The sequence below is a fragment of the Cylas formicarius genome, unplaced genomic scaffold (assembly GCF_029955315.1).
Source record: "Cylas formicarius isolate icCylForm1 unplaced genomic scaffold, icCylForm1.1 PGA_scaffold_6__28_contigs__length_40554024, whole genome shotgun sequence".
Lineage (NCBI taxonomy): Eukaryota > Metazoa > Arthropoda > Insecta > Coleoptera > Brentidae > Cylas > Cylas formicarius.
Window position 1 is genome coordinate 20559440 of NW_026844347.1, and position 17876 is coordinate 20577315.

General features: G+C 32.6%; 1 protein-coding gene across 5 annotated transcripts in view; it reads right to left on the reverse strand.

Moving 5' to 3' along the window:
- The window catches only part of LOC132703329 (plasma membrane ascorbate-dependent reductase CYBRD1), an 86378-nt gene that overhangs the window by 15271 nt on the left and 53231 nt on the right, over positions 1-17876 (reverse strand). For 4 of the 5 annotated variants that reach the window (XM_060672510.1, XM_060672509.1, XM_060672513.1 and 1 more), the window contains 2 exons: positions 11118-11341; positions 6974-7182 (listed from right to left, as the gene is read on the reverse strand). In XM_060672510.1, coding sequence (XP_060528493.1) covers positions 6974-7182; positions 11118-11341 — 433 coding nt within the window. Of the gene's footprint in view, positions 1-6973; positions 7183-11117; positions 11342-13068; positions 13427-17876 lie in introns of those variants that run through there. The other variant, XM_060672511.1, reaches the window with a different exon arrangement.

Here is a 17876-nt window from a genome sequence, read left to right on the forward strand (position 1 = left end):
AAATGAAATATGTAGTAAAATAATGCCCGAGTAAAACCTAACAGCATAAATCAACGTGCTCATAAATTATTGCTATTAACCGCCACGGTATGTTAAATTTATGTAAAATGTTTATGCGCACATTGTAAATTGTGTTGCTATATTGCGTACCAGGCAAAAAGCAAAAATAGAACGGCATCCATATTGCTGCAAAAAATTCTGCGAAAATCAAACGAAATTAAAAAATTAAAATAAATTATGCGAAGGTATATATTATATTATTATATTTTTTAAATTATTTTTCATTCACAAAATCTTGCTATAACCATTTCGTTATTTAAATTAATCATAAAATAACGAGTATGGGATGTTCCGCTGTTAGTTAGTAAAGTAAATAGAAGAGCACCACTTTCTTATATTTTAAGATGTTATAGCTCCTGAACAGTTATCGGATCTTCAATATAGAATACTTATATAGAGTAAAGTCTGTTCATAGATATAAGAAAATGACTAACTGATACGAATTATGGAAAGACTAGTTCAAGCTGTAAGGATGAAATATGGAAATATGGAAAAATGAAATATAGGAAAGATACTAAACAATATTTATTTATTTATTTATGTATTTGTTTCAATCTAAAATAAAATTACAAATTATTTTTATTACCTTCTTAAATTACTTAAAATTATTCACATAATATATCACTTTCCCTATCATCGCCGGTTATAATTATTATTTGTTCTATATTATTTGCAATATGGATATACGATTGTTCTGCTTTTTCTATATGTTAAACAGAATTTGCTCAACTTTGTGGAGGGATGTTAAAAACTTCGGTTTCTATAAGTTTGAGGACATTGGAGTTAACACAGGGAAAAACATTGTTACGACGAATGGCAGATTTCAGTTGATGCCAAACATGTCCAATGGCATTAAATATATAGTGGTAAGGTGGAAGCCTTAAAACTGTATGCCCTAGATTTTTTGCAAAATTATCACAGACGTATTCCTTTTGTAGGTTCAAGCTTTGTAAAACCTCAATTAGTTGCTTTTTGGTATAATCTTCGTGAAAATAAATGTCGCTATTATACATGTAGTTTTGGATTGTTGCTTTTGTGTCACATGAAGAAGGGGTTTTAGTCAACTGTCTACTGTGATAACTTGCATTGTCCATTACAATTACGCTATTACCAACTTTCAAATCAATCAGCGGTGGTGTCTTCATGGTAATCCAGAAAAGAATCTTGAATATTTTTCGCAGACAAAGTCCATTTGGAATCCGACCATCTTTAGAGCCAGCATGCAAAATAGTTATTCTTTAACCTCTTTTTGATGGTACGTTTATTTTACACTTATCAGTTGAGTCAACCCAACTCTTTTCCGGGGTATCATAAGTGTCGAACCAGGTTTCATCCAAGTAAATAATGGGCCTTTGTTGTTCTCTGTCAATCCTAATTTTTTCTAGATATCGGCAGATAGTCGGCATTGCCTTTTGTCAATTTTTTTAAATCTAAAACCCATGCGTTGAATACACTTCCATAATTAAGATGTCTAATGTAGGCACGCTTTGTGCCTCGTATAACTCGAGAAAATGTCAGCATCGCTTTTTTTTCTTCCTCGCTGAAATGAATTATGAATTATTTGGGGTTTTGTTAGGAAAGATAATAAACAATATTTATTTATTTATGTATGTATTTATGTTTAAATCTAAAATAAAATTACAAAGTATTTTTATTACCTACTTAAATTACTTAAATTATTCACTTCACTTCTTTTTTTTCCTTGCTGAAATGGGATTATTCACAATTTTCCATACAGTTGATGTTGGAATTTTCGTCAATGTGGCCGTTTCTTCTAAAGATGCTTGCTTGCTGGCACCACGTTCAATGAGAGTCAAATAAACATTGTTTATAACTTCCTTAGTCTCAATAGAATAGTGTTTTCTACATTTGGACGGGAGCATCTCCTGAGATACACTAGACTCGCACATATTTTGCATAATTCGCACACGATTCGACACACGCTGTATTACACACGAAAAAAGAATGATTAACTAATAAACTTAAACTAAGTAGTATACCAAACCAAAGAATATTAAACACAGGTAGGTGTAATAGTGTATTATGCAACAAGTGCGGTAAACGGTATTTGACTCATGAGTTTATTTGACACGAGCGGAGCAAGTGTTTAATAAGCGAGTGAGTTAAAAAGTTTACCGAACGTGTTACATACTATACTTTTTCTACGACCGTTAGTTTTTGCGTACATTTTCTCAAAACACGAAAACATTCACTGACATGACTGTCAGAATTGATAAACGTCAAAATTCAAAGCGTGGGAAACATCTCCGAACACATCCGATTGCTCCCAAACCCGTGCGGTAAAATCCCGGAAATGTCCGAAGTGGCTCGGATTCGTGGAAAACCAAACTGACGTGGTAAAGTGACGCTTCCTGCACGCTAGATCGGTGCGTAATCAGGTATTTTACAGACGGGAGTAGAAAAAATTATTTTCTATTAGGGACCACAATTTTACCTGAATTTAAATTCCGAAACTTTAGGTAATAATCTTGTTGACCACCCTTGGATAATCCCATTCAAAAGCAATTGGTTACTTTCTTATATCTATGAACAGACCATACCTACTTCGTATATTCTGCCAAAATATATTAAAATATTTTTTTTTTAAAAACATAGATTGCAACATATGACAATTTCCAGATGGGTTGAAGAATATGCATTTTTGGAAAGTGCTTTCAATACAATGTACATCCTCTCTCTCAACAGTAAATTGTCTGCAATGTTGTCAATGTATTAATTCATTGTCGCAGGAAATATAAGAAAGAAAAATTTATAAAATAAAAAGGATCACGCAACAAAATGCGGGATGATCCGGGACTCGCGATGACTAACGACCACTACATTGTCGAGTTGAATACACCAATTAACAATCGCCTTTCGGCTGTTTATAAGCAATTAAGATCGTGTGCATCTCCCGTATAATCTTGTATAACTTGATTAAGCGTACACAAAGCGTAGGTAGACAAACGTCTTTGTCAATTTCTCAATTGCGCCTCTATGCAATATGAAGATTTCACGTAGGCAAAATCACGACATAGTTAATTGAACATAAAAAAAGTTTGTTAGTTTATCTAGTAAAAATAAGACCAGAGATATTATCGGTTAATCAGATTGAATTGCGGTCATGTTTTAAAAAGACGACAATATTTTGGAAGCAATTAGTTCAAACATCCATATCTAAAGCAATACAATTATTGCTTAATATTAATTTCAAAAAGAAATCTCGACCAGCAGCTCGTCATCCCTATTTTTTCAACACCAAATATTTTTGATATTGGTTTATTTGACGGTACAACGCCCTATACAGTTAGTAATTCTAGAGCCACTGTCTGCTCTACCACAAGTTCTGTTAGGTTAGCTTAACGTCTGTAAATCGATAACAATCACATTATAAAAAAGATCGGAAACGTCATTCATAAATCTGCAGACAAAATAAATATTTATCAACGGCAACTGAACTAGAGTGGAATTTACCAGATAAGATCCTCTATACCCTTATTTCAAAGAAAAAAAAGGGTTTATGTTTATGAATTATTGCCCATTTATATGTTTTACACATAAAGAGAGTTCGGTTTTCCATGGACAGGTGCCAAATTTTAAAATATAAATGGAACATTCCGTATCTTATTTTCGATATCGATTCCCCATAAAAATAAGGACGATTTAAAGTCAGATAATCTGTGGTTTAAGATGTAAATATTTGCTAAAAACGTGTCTAATAAAGATGGGTCTATAATAATGACATTCTACAAGGAGACTCTACAATCATTCATGAAATTTTACATTTTACATTTTATATAAAACAACATTTATGAAAGACGGTGCTGTGTTTTAGAACAATATGATTTTGGTAAATTCTAGAGAATTTTGACAATGTTTTTGGTCACTGAGACCAACAAGATTCAGAGCGGCACACCCCTAAGGTAAGTTTCCCACAGCCGATTGAATTTCTTAATAAATTATACCTTTGTAAAGAAATGAATAAACAGTGCCCTTATTCCAAACTGTTCCGACAATTTGGGTTGCATAGTGTTTGGGGGTGGCTGATATTCATATACCTCTTCAATACAAGCACCGAAACAATATACCAAAATAACAAAAAATATTTATAAAATATGTTTAAAAAACGACATTCTAAATAGTCAAAAAAAAGGCAAGAAGAAAATTGTGAAACAACGAAATATTACTTTATACACAATTAAATCTTACAATGAAGCTGAGCTAGCAAGAGTTCTTCAGACACGTGATCAAACTCGCGAAGTCCACAGCAGTAACGTAAACATGAAGTTTAGAGCCTTAGAAGGCTCTCTTTATCCTTATGAATTATAGCTGATCGGTAAACTATTCCACAAAAAGGAACTTGGGAGGCACTCTTGAGTTTTATAATATCCATACGGAATATTGATAATGAGATCCTACTGTCGGGTAGTTGGTTGGCCAACAATTATTTCGAGTTTGCACACATCGTCCACTTACAAAACCCAATACGGTCTAAAGATCAACCATAACAAAACCAAATTTATGGTCGTTACTAAATCACCACGCAGAAATATCCATTTAATGGTAAAAAAACACGAACATCGAAACTAACCAAAACGAAGCAAAGAAATAAAAGCACGAATTGAAACTGCACAATCAGCGTTTGTCAGGCTTAAAAAGTTCTATACTAACTGCGACTTGAGTTTGATACTGCGTGAGAGAATGCTTCGGTGCTACGTATTCTCCACCCTTTTATATGGTATGGAAGCATGGACGCTAAAGCTGTTGTTACAGAAGAATTTTGAAAATATCGTGGACAGGATCTCAAACGTTGAGAGGAAACTTGAATACCTGGGACATCTAATGAGGGGACTAAGATATAGCTTGCTGCAACTGGTTGTACAGGGGAAGATCCGAGGTAGACGAAGTGTCGGAAGGGGAAAAATATCCTGGCTGAGAAATTTAGAGCAGCTATCTACAAGGTCCGCATTGCCATGATGATTTCCAACCTACGATATGGAACTCTGAGAAAAAGAAGAAAGTTTCCTAGATTTGTATGCTTCCTTTCTTCACATAACCAGGCTTTAATTGTGTTCCCATCAGACCAGTTATTTCAGAGCCTACAGATCCATAAACGATATATAAGAAAGTCAGGAGTGGGGTAGTCCAATGATCACATATTGCTTGGAAATCGCAAGTCTATCAATAGTTTATATCACCCCGACCTTCATTAGTCTTTTCATAACCACATGGAATAAAATTAAGGACTACCGGTTTCCCAGCATTTTTCCGAATACAAAAATATCCTTGTATTTTGAATAAACGTTCAATGAAATTCGCAATTCAAATTTTTTCATAATACAAAAAAAAAGAAACAAATGTAAAATATTCGTGTGCACTTCGATTTTAAGCGTTGAGCGAGCAATAGAGTTCAAAAGTCAGAAGTAAACATCGTGTTCTGGCGATACTCCGGTTGCAATTAATAGTGAATAAACTTTCGGAATCGTTTATATCGTATAATCGGAACGCGGTTCGACGTATTTTATCACTCGCGCGAAACGAAAAGAGTTCGAACATTCACGCTGGGATCGTATCTTGGGGGGTCTCGCACGCCGCAATCGTGAAATGTTAAACAGTCAAGAAGCAAGTGGATATTTGGGTGTGTATCCCGCTAACTACTTGCTCCGCGCCAGGGTAGGGCACATTAAATTCGTAAAGGTAATCGCAACGTTGGAGAAATGGTGCAACAAGTTCTAGCAAAAAAACAAACTATTTGAATAATTTAAGTGTCCAAGTAACAATGGTTGGTTGTCTGTTGTTAAGCAATTTTGTTCCTTTTCCTGGGCTCTTCGCTTATCAGCTGGATTTCAAAGTAATGATGTGACAGTAGAGCCTTCGTGGTGAGAGGGGTACGAGGAACACGTAATATGTGAAAGATATTTTTACCGCAAAATACGTGTGTTGCGTTTTCCATGAATACTATGCTTAAAATTGTAATGGTTTCTGTATAAAAATAAGTGAGATGAGGACAAAAAGTGATTATAGGTTATTTTAGATAATTTTATTTCATTCCATTTATAATCGGAAACTCATTAAGTAATATTTTTAAAACCCGTAGCGAGAAAAAGACAAATTTAAATCATTTATTGAAGACAACAATTTTAAAATAGCTTGCAACCACATGCCGAAACTACCTTAGAATATTTCCAAATATTTCTTCGGTATTTTTTCTCCAGCCAGTTAAATATTTACTAGGTGATTTCCCATTCGATTGATCTAATTTAAAAAAACACACCATGCTTGCCTTGCTTGCGAGATTGTTTTTAAAGCGAAATTGTCCACTCGATTAATGCTGGTAGGAATATTTGTTCTCGGCGTCCGTAGCCCTGTCGTGACATTTGCCATTAGTTTCGTTTGCGATAACAAATAGCAAAGCTATTAAATGAACAAATTTTAAAAAATTGTTAAATACACATGTTACAATAATAGCAGTAGATAACTTTTTAAGAATGAAAACCTGAATCCATGACTGATCGGTGAAAGGTCACTTTTATTTGGAAACTAAGAAAGTATGCTTAATTAATAAAAATATTTTCACCGAAGCAATGCGACATTACCACTTCAAATAAGTAGCGATATTTTAAATGACACGCTCTGTATATTATAGCACCTTTTGCAGCTCTATTGAGGCGGTACAATGCTTCCCTATAGCAAGATTTTTAATTTTTTTCAATTTTCTTCATTTTTATTCAAATGCTTATCAATTAAGCAAATTTTTGAATTCGCAGCATTAGTTCGAAAATAATTACATTTTCTTCGAAATATAAATATTGTTTAAGGGAGTGGAACACTCAACAAGCGTAATGCCAAACGTAAGTAGATAATTTGCACTTAAATTTAGGTGAAATAAAATTACACCAAAAAATGAATTTACCTGTATAGCGAACAGTCCCATGGTGACCAGTCCGATCCAGCTGTGCAGAGAATAGAAGTTAGGAATCGGAGGCTGTTTCAGATTATGTGAGTCTAAAACTGCCAAAAAACCGATTGCTACACACGGTATTGCCAACGCATGGAAGACTGTGTGAAGAAGTTTTACGTAAATCCGCCTGCAGCACCTGCATATCCTGTAGAGCAGCACAGCTGTAAAAAACGAGAAAAACGACAATTAAACGAAATCTAGACAAAGAAAACGCGACTTGGTTCCACATGCTAGTTGGTTTTAAGTTTCTTACTCTGAAGAATGAACTGAAATTTCTTTGCAGGTGTTTTGTCATTATTTTTTGTACTTAAACTATACATCATAATATTATAAAAGATGATTGTTTAAAACAGTTGAATCAGATATCCCCAAACTTGGCGACTGATCCAAAAGCATATGAAAGTAAGATAATATCAATAAAGAATAAATTGGGTGATAGTTTTGGTTAGTTTTCGATTTCTCCAGTGTCTGCCGGTTTGCCAATTTCGACAGTTCTTCTTGTAAAATAAGCTGCTAAAAAAGTAAAAAGGTACACAACTGAAAAATTAGATTATGTTCGGTTAAAATATCAGGTGTCTTCAAAATAGCGAAAAATTTATTTGACAATCTCGCTGAAGCCTATTCTTTTTTAAATTAAACTTTAGAGAAAAGATAACCAGGTTCACTACAAGTGTGTTTCCTGTATTGCCTGAAAATCCCAAAAATACAAAAATTAAAATTATCTGAATACTTATCGTTTCCCCTGATTTGAAACTCTGGATAAAATACAAAACAATAGTGCAAAAATTAAATTTTTGTCTGTTAAAGAAAAGTTAATAAACTATCAGTTCAGAAATTGAGTGTTTAAGATGATGTCTCGTTTTGAGGGACAATTTTTCTGAAACTATGCACCATAACCAGACTAAAACACACACAGCAGAAGAAGAAGATAAACAAACTTTTCAAAAAATCGTGACTTATTCTGAAAGCGGAAACTTCCGCTGCTCTCCTTGAATTTCTTGACTTTTCCAAGTTTTCCAAGTCGAAAATATAAAAGGTATAGCCAAACTGTATTACACTAATCATATATCTTTTACATTATTCTAGATATTTGTATGAAAGTTTGAACATTAAAAACTATCGTCTCTAATGCATTGCTTTTCGGTTATCATTCATTGTAAGATATGCAAATATATTAAATTGCATTAATATCGCGACAGTGATCTTGAAAACCAGTAGTAACGCATACACTTCCCGATTAATTTTTTAAATTGTGCATGCGAGTGCATATCGCAATTACTTTTTGCGAACCGTATTACAATTTTATATTTCCCGCTCGCGTTTATTTTATTAATAGACAGGTTACGCGTATAATTATACTCAGTGGCATGAAGAAACTAAAGAGGTGTGCTCGGTTTTTTTTCTAAATAAAGGAAAGTGACGAACAATTACGCTGATCTGTGACTCAAAACGATGCCTTCGTCCGGACATGGATAGGAACTGCATTCGTTTAATTGGAGACGGTTTAAATCGATGACACTGCATCAGCAGAAACAATAGATAATTATAGCACAAGCGAAAGGTATATAACGCAAAAAGAAGGCGGCAAATTCTATTTCAGCGTGAAATTACACCCATTATTTTACGAGTCACTTTTGAATTTCACTTTTCAAAAGATAACATCCATAAAACCATTCTAATTTATCTCTTTAAAATAAACTGTAAATAATTTTATTTATTATTTAACGTTATTACTTTTATAAATAACGAGTTCACAGGGTTGAAGAATATTTAAATAGATAATAATAAAAATCTTTATTTGGAATAAAGACCATCCATCGTATTTGGAAAGTATATTAAAATGAACTTTTATGGTATTTCGATATGATAAAAAACGTTTTCGACATGTCGGCATGATTATTAAAAATAATTGGTAATAAAATTTAAGTCGAAATATTGCATTTTTTTATTTTATTACATAGTAATCAAATAAGAAGGCACATTAAGAAGAAACAAGAAATTGGAAACTAGAGTAAAGTTCGAACTTGATGAAAATCCATTTAACACAAATTAAATTAGAACAAAAAATGTTTAGATTTTCACAGCTGTTTCGGCAACACCGTGCGTTTATCAAATACAAAATATGACTATATTCCGACACTTATACATAAAAACAGGTAGTAATAGATATTTAATTACAGGCCTGTAGTTTCTTTTGTAACAGCACTATGAGTGACATTTTCAACAAGATTAATTAAAATTTTAGAATATAATACTTTAAACCTAGATATGCTATCAAAAATTCATTCGAACTAATTAACAAGGTTAACGACATAAAAATTCCTTCTAAGGCAATTCTAGTTTCATTTGATGTTCAAAACTTATTTCCTAGCATTCCACCAATTGACGTAATAAACATAATAGACAATATTCTCACGCAGAGACAAGTTAACCCTATCATAAAACAAGGCTTGCCAGATGGTTTAATAGTTTGTTAAGGCCAAAATTATTTTGAATTTAATGGTCAATTTTATATTGCTAAAGAAGGATCAATTATGGGAAACCCACTTGCCCACAATACTTGCAGAAATTTTCATGGACAATTTAGAAAATATCATTCATAAACATCTTCTGAGTAAAGGACTTCTCTGGTGGTATAGATATGTAGATGATGTTTTAGCTTGTTTCACTGGAACCGAAAGACAACTGTAGTCCTTCTTGAATCATATTAACTCGATACATAACCGCCTAAAATTTACCATAAACCATCACACACGGACACAATAATACATAATAACTCAAATCACCCTTACACACACATGTCTACTTTTTATGCTTTTATCAACAGACTACTTAATGTACCACTTTCTAAAGAAAATTTTGAAAAAGAAGAAGAAGAAAGCTCTTTGATAGATAAGATTATAACTAAAAAGCAGTTTAAAATAACTCTGAACTCTATCTATCCCATATTAAACACCGAAAACAAAATTTATAAAACAATAAAATACATAGGAGACCCTAGCAAGAAAATTTCGAAACATCTATCTAAATTTGGTATTAATATTGCTTTTAAAACTGAAAACACCATAGGACATTTTCTAAAAAAACAATAAAACTAAATTACGAAAAACACAAAAATCAGGAGTCTACAAGTTGAAATGTTGATCTTGTCCCAAAATTTACGGACAAACAAGTAGAACATTTCAGAAACGCATTAACGAACATAAAAGGGCGTATAAAAATAAAAGTTCGTATTCTAACTATGCAATTTATTTAAATTCAGAAAGGCACAACTTTGATGATAATTTTGATATTTTATATAATCATTCAAAAAGCAAAACAAATTTGTTGGAAGCTATGGAGATTAACAAAATGAAATATTAGAATTTATTACTTAACGACCAATTGGATTTAAATGCGTGTAATTAAAAATCTATTACTACCTGTTTTTATATATATGTCGGAACATAGTCATATTTTGTATTTGATAAAGGCACGGTGTTGCCAAAACAGCTGTCATAAAGTATTAAAAACTGTGAAAACCTGATCATTTTTTGTTCTAATTTAATAGTAAAGTCTGTAGACTTTAGAATTCAAAATAGTATATTATGCAAGACCTATAAACGACATTTTAGTTTTAGTTTTTTTTTTAATTTAATAAAATAATATATGAAGGACTTTATAAATGTGTTACATACTACTTCTTCTACGGCAGTAACATTTTTGCAGAACAGCACCAATACATCAATACTGAGTGACACCAAAACTGACGGACGTCAAAAAATTAGTGTTCTAAACATCTACAGAAAATGTAATACGTTAATAGGTAATAAGGTATTTTAAATTCGGAGGTAGAAAAATACATTCCTTACATACTTTGAGACTTTGTGAAGTCACACCAGCTTTAGCAAACATTTTGATGACCCACTATATTAAAAAAGCACTCTGGTGGTGGTTTTTGTCCCAGATGTGAAAAGTGTTTTATAAAAACTATTTTCCCACAGCATACTAAACATATGATTGAGTTTATAGGCCATATGAACCACTTGGCAAGTATTTTACAAAATCAACCCTTCACGGAGGCGCTTTAAACAAATCGGAAAATTTAGACACTCACAAAATCCACTGAACGTGATGAAACCGGCCACCATCAACACGGGATGCAAGTTAAATTGCTTGACAGGATCGTCTCTCCATGCGAAACCCTGTCGGTACTGTATTACCCAAAACAGTGTAAGCCCAAGTGAACCGAGAAGGAGGATACTGGCCAATACCACAACCACTGTATATTCGAGCCAACTACCACAGCTCCATTCGTTGTCATCTTCATAATGCCGATGGCTGAAACAAAATAACCCAATAAAACATTTCATTAAGTCGTTTCGAATAAGATATAAAGATATAAAGAACGTCCTTTGAGAAACCACCGGGTATATTGCTACATACGTAAAACAATATATCTTTGAATAAACTTCTGACCTAGTTAGGACAATTTTTCAAAATGGAAAAATCATGTAAGACACGAACAAAGTTCTGAACGAAACCAGTTAATCTACCGTCTACGCATTTTTTATCGTTTGTCAATACAGAAGTAAAAGTTGTCCGATTAGTAAATGCAAATTAACGGGTATTAAAGAATCAATTACGCTTTGTGTAATCATTGTTGTGCTGCGATAAATAAAAATATCTTCTGTAAAACAGGTAGAGCTTTATTTGTTTGTCTATGTCGAGAAGGAAGTGAAAGAAATTATTTACGGGCTTGTCGCAAACACTAAAAAATAGCGAAACCTATCTGTAATAAATAAAGGCGAAGCTTTAAAAAATACTGTAGACGTTGAAATTTTGCATTCAATTTAAAATTCAACATCTCAAACAGTGTCGTCAGCAAAACATGTAATAGTTAGGGCCACCATATTTCGCAAATTGCAAAAGATGTTTAATTAGAATCCGGATTCAAGTTGTTTAAATTCTCTACAGCTTTCTTACATATACTTAGGGAAATCTCGAAATATTGCTTAATATGTATAGAGTTAGAAAGAGACGGTAATCATCGAGGATGTGTAGAGTGGGTAACATCACCCAATGCTCGGTGAATGTGATATGGACTATTCTTTCCTTTCATCCTTATTGTATACCAGTTATACAAATCAAGAAAGCATACTTTCTTTTTCAAAGAAATATTTCAAAAATGGTATTTTTAAAAATGGACGCCGCAGATAAAAATATATAAAATTGCGGAGTACGAAATACCAAACACTAAAGTAAAATTACAATTTAAATAAAACCTGAAAAACAACACAAATAAAGTGAAATTTTCACATTTGAAATTAAAATGAAATTAGCAACAAACTACAACCTTTATTGCTCTGGAATAATTGACAATACATCCAAAAGAAAATTCAAATTTTCTGATTTATTTATTTACATTTACATTTATATTTAACGATTAGTAAGCCAAATGTCACGATAATATTCTTTGGTACTCTTTATATTAACTTTTATTTTGCCGCCATTTTTCAAGAGGGCTAGAATGTTATCGAGACAACAGAGAAAAATTATCAGGAACATTATGATATAGATGGATATAGAGGGGAGAAATATTTATAACCCAAAAATTGGAAAATAGCAGACATAGAAAACTCACTGTGCACAATAGATTTAAAAAATAATAATAATAAATAAATATCTACGATAAAATGATAAATAATCAATGATTAATGATAATAATTTACAAAAAATATCAAATTACCTGATTTCTGAATGTGTACGTAGAACTACACAAATTTTTGATGATGTTAATAGATAACAATGTCACAATATCTGCTTATTTTTACCTGAAGATGAGCTAGAATTCCACAATGCTATTCGGATAGTTTTCAGATAGGACGACACGAGGTAGCGAAAGTGAAAGACAAACTAAATAAAATCGTTTGCTATGGATCATAAATATTTAAAAAATACGAATTCTTGATACTATACTACAACTATAGTGTTAAACACACAAACATCGATGAGAATAATGGAATGTGGTCTTTAGAGGTTAGTTCACCAATAGCGTTTATTGCTACCTGACAACGTGATTCGGACAAGGACACGGCTTGTAGAATTTTACACTGTTCGTTCCCTTCATGCAGAATAACGCTATACACATGATTTATTTAAACAAACGATGAAATATAATAAAAATTAGTAAGGCGTTGCAACCGCAGCGTAGCGTTATTCACATCTCTCTTCGAACCACTGTCAAACACTTTTATATCGTGAATATATTAATAGATCGACTGGTATTGCAAAATATACGTGAATTAACATCTACTGATGATGTCACACTATACATCATCTATACGTAGGAGTGTAATATTTATTTATATTTTGGTGGCAAGAACAATCGTTTTAAAACCAGTTTATTCTCGACGAGGTGTGTATATATACAGTACCTCGGACTGTACTGAATATTTGATAGGACTAAAAAGCGTACGGTATTCTTATCAGCTGGGTCTTTGTATCTAATAAATTACTGCGTTCAACGTAATGTTAATTTCGGTAATTAAATTCGATAGAGCTGGGCGCTCTTGTTTAAAATATCGATTAATAGGAATGTTGTGTCGATGTCTGACCGATTTTCGTGTGAATAAAGGAAAGACAATTAACAAGCCATGATACAAGGCGGCTCAGAAGAAATTAACGCATGGCATCCACAAGTCCGACACTGTTTTATTTTGAAGGTAGTTTTGATTTAATGACAGCTAACAAGCACTTTTCGATGCTGGAAAATAATATCAGTTACCCTTCTTCGTGATCATCGCAAGACATTACCACCTAAATTAAAATTAAAATTATGTTTTCTGATATCCTCTTGTGATAAAAGCAACTTTCACTTAAGCTGATGCTCTCGGCATCAAAGATACCTCTGCATAGTAAAGTTACCTTTCCCATCTCACATATGCAGGCCTCTGATTCAGATTCGTTTCGCCCCGGATCGACAAATGGTTCCGGTCATATATTTCTTTATATAAAAACATTGCGATATGACTATCCAACAAGTGTGACACAATTTTAGTCACGAGTTGGGTTGGTTAGTATAGTTAGTTAGTTAGTTGAGATGAGCTGAGCGAGTACTTAATAAAATACCAAGACTAAAAAGATATGATCGATCTTAAACGCATAACTAAAACACCGAAAACGACCGAAGTGGCTCACGAACATCACTAGAAAAGAAAGAAAATTTTAAGAATTACGAATGCTACATACACATTGCTGACAATTAGGTTATAAGAGAGACCAATTCTTTTTATTCTTTTACTTCGCCCTGTCGAATTGATGTGAACTAATAAAATTTTATAAACTCAGACGCTTAGAATAAGTATGTATATGGTCGAAACTCGTGTAAAATCTATACGAAGTCAACTGGAATAGCATACAAACAACAAAAACAATTCTAGTTGGCTTTGCATTTGAGATATTGAGTGAAACAGAAAAGTTGACCATTTCAGTATTTTAACGCTGGCGAATCAATTTTTTTTTATAAAAGATATCATTTTTAAGAAACAAACTAAAGTTATGTCTTTATATACGAAACATCCTGCATATACAAAAGTACAACTGCTCAAACTGGTTTTCACCAGCCGCCAAACATCTTTCGCATAATTAACGAATTCTTTGGGCGGAAAATTGTCTGGAACATAGATTCAGTAGAATTCAGTGACGTAGTGAGATTTTTTATAAAATTTTAATTAATTATTTAAAATAACTTATTTAGACGACCATACATTTTTGAAAATCATATTATAAAGCAATCGAATTAAAATAATATATACAACCATACATTTAAAACACATCAGTTAGGCTCATATAAAAATTACATCTTCTACAAAAAATGTGCTAATGATATGATGATATGATAATAGGGTGTTTACGAAACAAAGGGTAATTGAAATGGACAAATTTTCTGTTTCGTTATGTTCTAATAGTAACTGAGATACCCCGCAATAAAACCAAAAGTGATCTTTACCAGTGTACTTTACCAGCGTTTTCCGCTTCGATCCGATGCTATGTTTCATAAAATAAGACGGAATTATCTTTGAACAGCATCTCGCAGATTTACGTCCGTGTATTAAACCAACAAATGAGCCCGTCGTTAGTTAGAATCGATCCACCTAAGGTTTGTTGCTAGGTTAAATTACATTTAACGCATTTCGCAATATTGGCTTTGATGGTTAATTTAATTTGTATTAATAATTAGCACCGTGAAAGCAAACCGTGTCGGACAACACAAAACCGGTCGAGTTCGAGTTTGAAAGGGTCTCTGGCGAATGCTCCTTCGCCGAGCTATATATAGAAATGCAGGCGCAATTGGATGCAATTCGTCGTTCCTTTAATGTGCGATTATATAATCGGGAGTTAAACAGGAAAGCAACAATTATCATCATTAATATCATCATTATAATATTATTATTAACGCCTAATCGCGGTTTAATTGTTTAAACACTGTGGCCGTGATCTGAGAATCTCCCCGACTTTTCTTTAGCAAAAATAAAAAAATGCAATATTTTCAATCTGCCACAGACTAGGTGACAGAAAAGATACTAAAATAGAAAAACAGAATTGTAAATAAAATTAAAAATTTAATACATATTATACAACGGTTTATAAGGGCCACATCTATCAAAAGTCGTTTTTTTATCTCTTTAATATCACAATTTGTTTCTAGTAAATCACATTTCAATCACTGTCACTGTTTCCTCGAATGATGTTTTACCATGATACGTTCAAAATTTCATAACAGCTATCCACATGAACATTTTGCCATGAGATAACAGTGGCAAAATATAAAAAAAAGTATTTGTTTCGAGGTGCATTATCTAATTTTTGCTAAATAAATATTTAATAACATGTACATATTGTTAAAAAAGTGGGTAGAACGAAGAATATATATTTATTTTAAATTTGGACCAAAATCCGAAAAAAATTAGGCAACACGTTGCGAAACATCCATCGATCACGACAAGACTTTTTAAAACTGGTTACATAAATACCTGTTTTAAAAATTTTATATAAAAATTTAGATAGCGCAAAAAACCAATTAGTAAATTCCTTTACTTTCCACAAAATGGAGAAAAATGAAAATTTCAGGCACAAAAGCACGACACTGATTAAGAAGAAAAAGTTCGATCCAAAAAACAGATCTTGAAAATATCAAGAAACAAATTTAAAATTAGAGTCATTCTGTTGCTAAATCGCAACTGCAATTTGGAAATGGTAAAGAAATATGATAAAACTATAGCTACCGCAAAGGCAAAAGTTTTCTTCACTTTAAGAGTTTTTTAAATGTGTTATTCTTCTTTGTTTTCGTTTCCTGAATTTAAAACTTTAAATAAGATACTACAAAAGCGCTTGACTCCTGTCGTACTTATCACTGTACTGCTAAACATTATTGACATTAACGTTCCCAAAAGCGCATATATTTATAAACCTTTAAGGCTCTTTAAACCTTTACTAAATTTGCTTATTTTTTACAATTTAAAAAGCACTTTTCAATAGTGAATGAAAGTTCACATATATCATTAGAAATATAAATAATTACCAAATAACGTAAATACCATACGTCAAGTCGTCCAAAAATCAAATCTAACCAAGCGTTTATGTAAATACGAAAAGTCTTTATTGTTAAGGTTAGAATACAATACTTTGAAAAGCCACCGTTGTAAAAGCTAAAGCAGCGGATAAACAGAGTGCATGCGGGCTTATTTGTAGCTTACAAGCCCGCTAATGAAAAAAAAAAAAACAAAGCGAAAAAGCAGTGACTGGAGATACAAAAGTGTGAGCAGCAGTGAGCGGATTTGTCAGTGCCTTCATTAAAACAGCGAAACTATAGTACGTATACATTTTGATGGATAAGGTTTAACAGACCACATTTACTTTTGGTCAAAATACATAAAATTGATCCCAGCAAATATTGACTCCTTCAAAGATTTAAATTTTTCGATCTTGGTAGCCGTTGTGCCATGGCTCCATCTCGCAAGAGCTTTTATAAAACGAAAACCACTGGTTGCCAATTGGTTGGTTAACAGTAAAAAACAATCACGAAAAGAAGCAAAATTGGGCTCATTTTATATACAAGCAAGCCATAGCAACAATTTTTAAAATTGAACCATAAAAATTATAGCTGCGTTGCGTTCGACAGCAGTAGTGGAAAGTGTAGTGCGGCCACTACTACGACTATGTGGCAGATAAGCGTCCAAAAATGTCACTAACATGAACTAAATTTATTTTGACATATAGTTATGATTATATATTCCAAAATAATTATAATTCATGTGCCGCTATGTAATTAACGTCTAATAATGCAATTTATTAAATTATAAAACACTGAAAAACTTAATATATTTTTCTTACCGAGTTCGGTGGTTCATTCGAAAAATTAATTAGGAAAATCACATTAATCCTTTGGGCTAAACTTTCGCAGTGACATACTGATTGCTTAATATCATTTTCTTTTCACAAACTTTTCGATGTAATTTAATTTTGTTGAGCTAAGAAGCGTCTCATATTTCTAGAAAGTTACAAAGTTTTTTAATCCGAGGGATGAAATCTTATTCAGATTTAGACATTGTTTAATTCAATTTTCCATGGACGCAAAATGCCAATTCAAAATTCGAAAATTTCGAAATTTGAATATTTTTTTTTTATGCGCTAGTTTGCGTAATGCATTTTTTAAAATGCCGTTAGCATATGAAAATTTGGTACGTCGAGAGCAGAAGACCAGCAAGATTTGAGGCCATGGCTCGGTTTACGTAATGTCTTTCACAAACCCAGAGAAAGATCAATGAACCTCGTTGGTGCGGTTATCGTTTATTTTCTCTTCCTTATTCTCCTT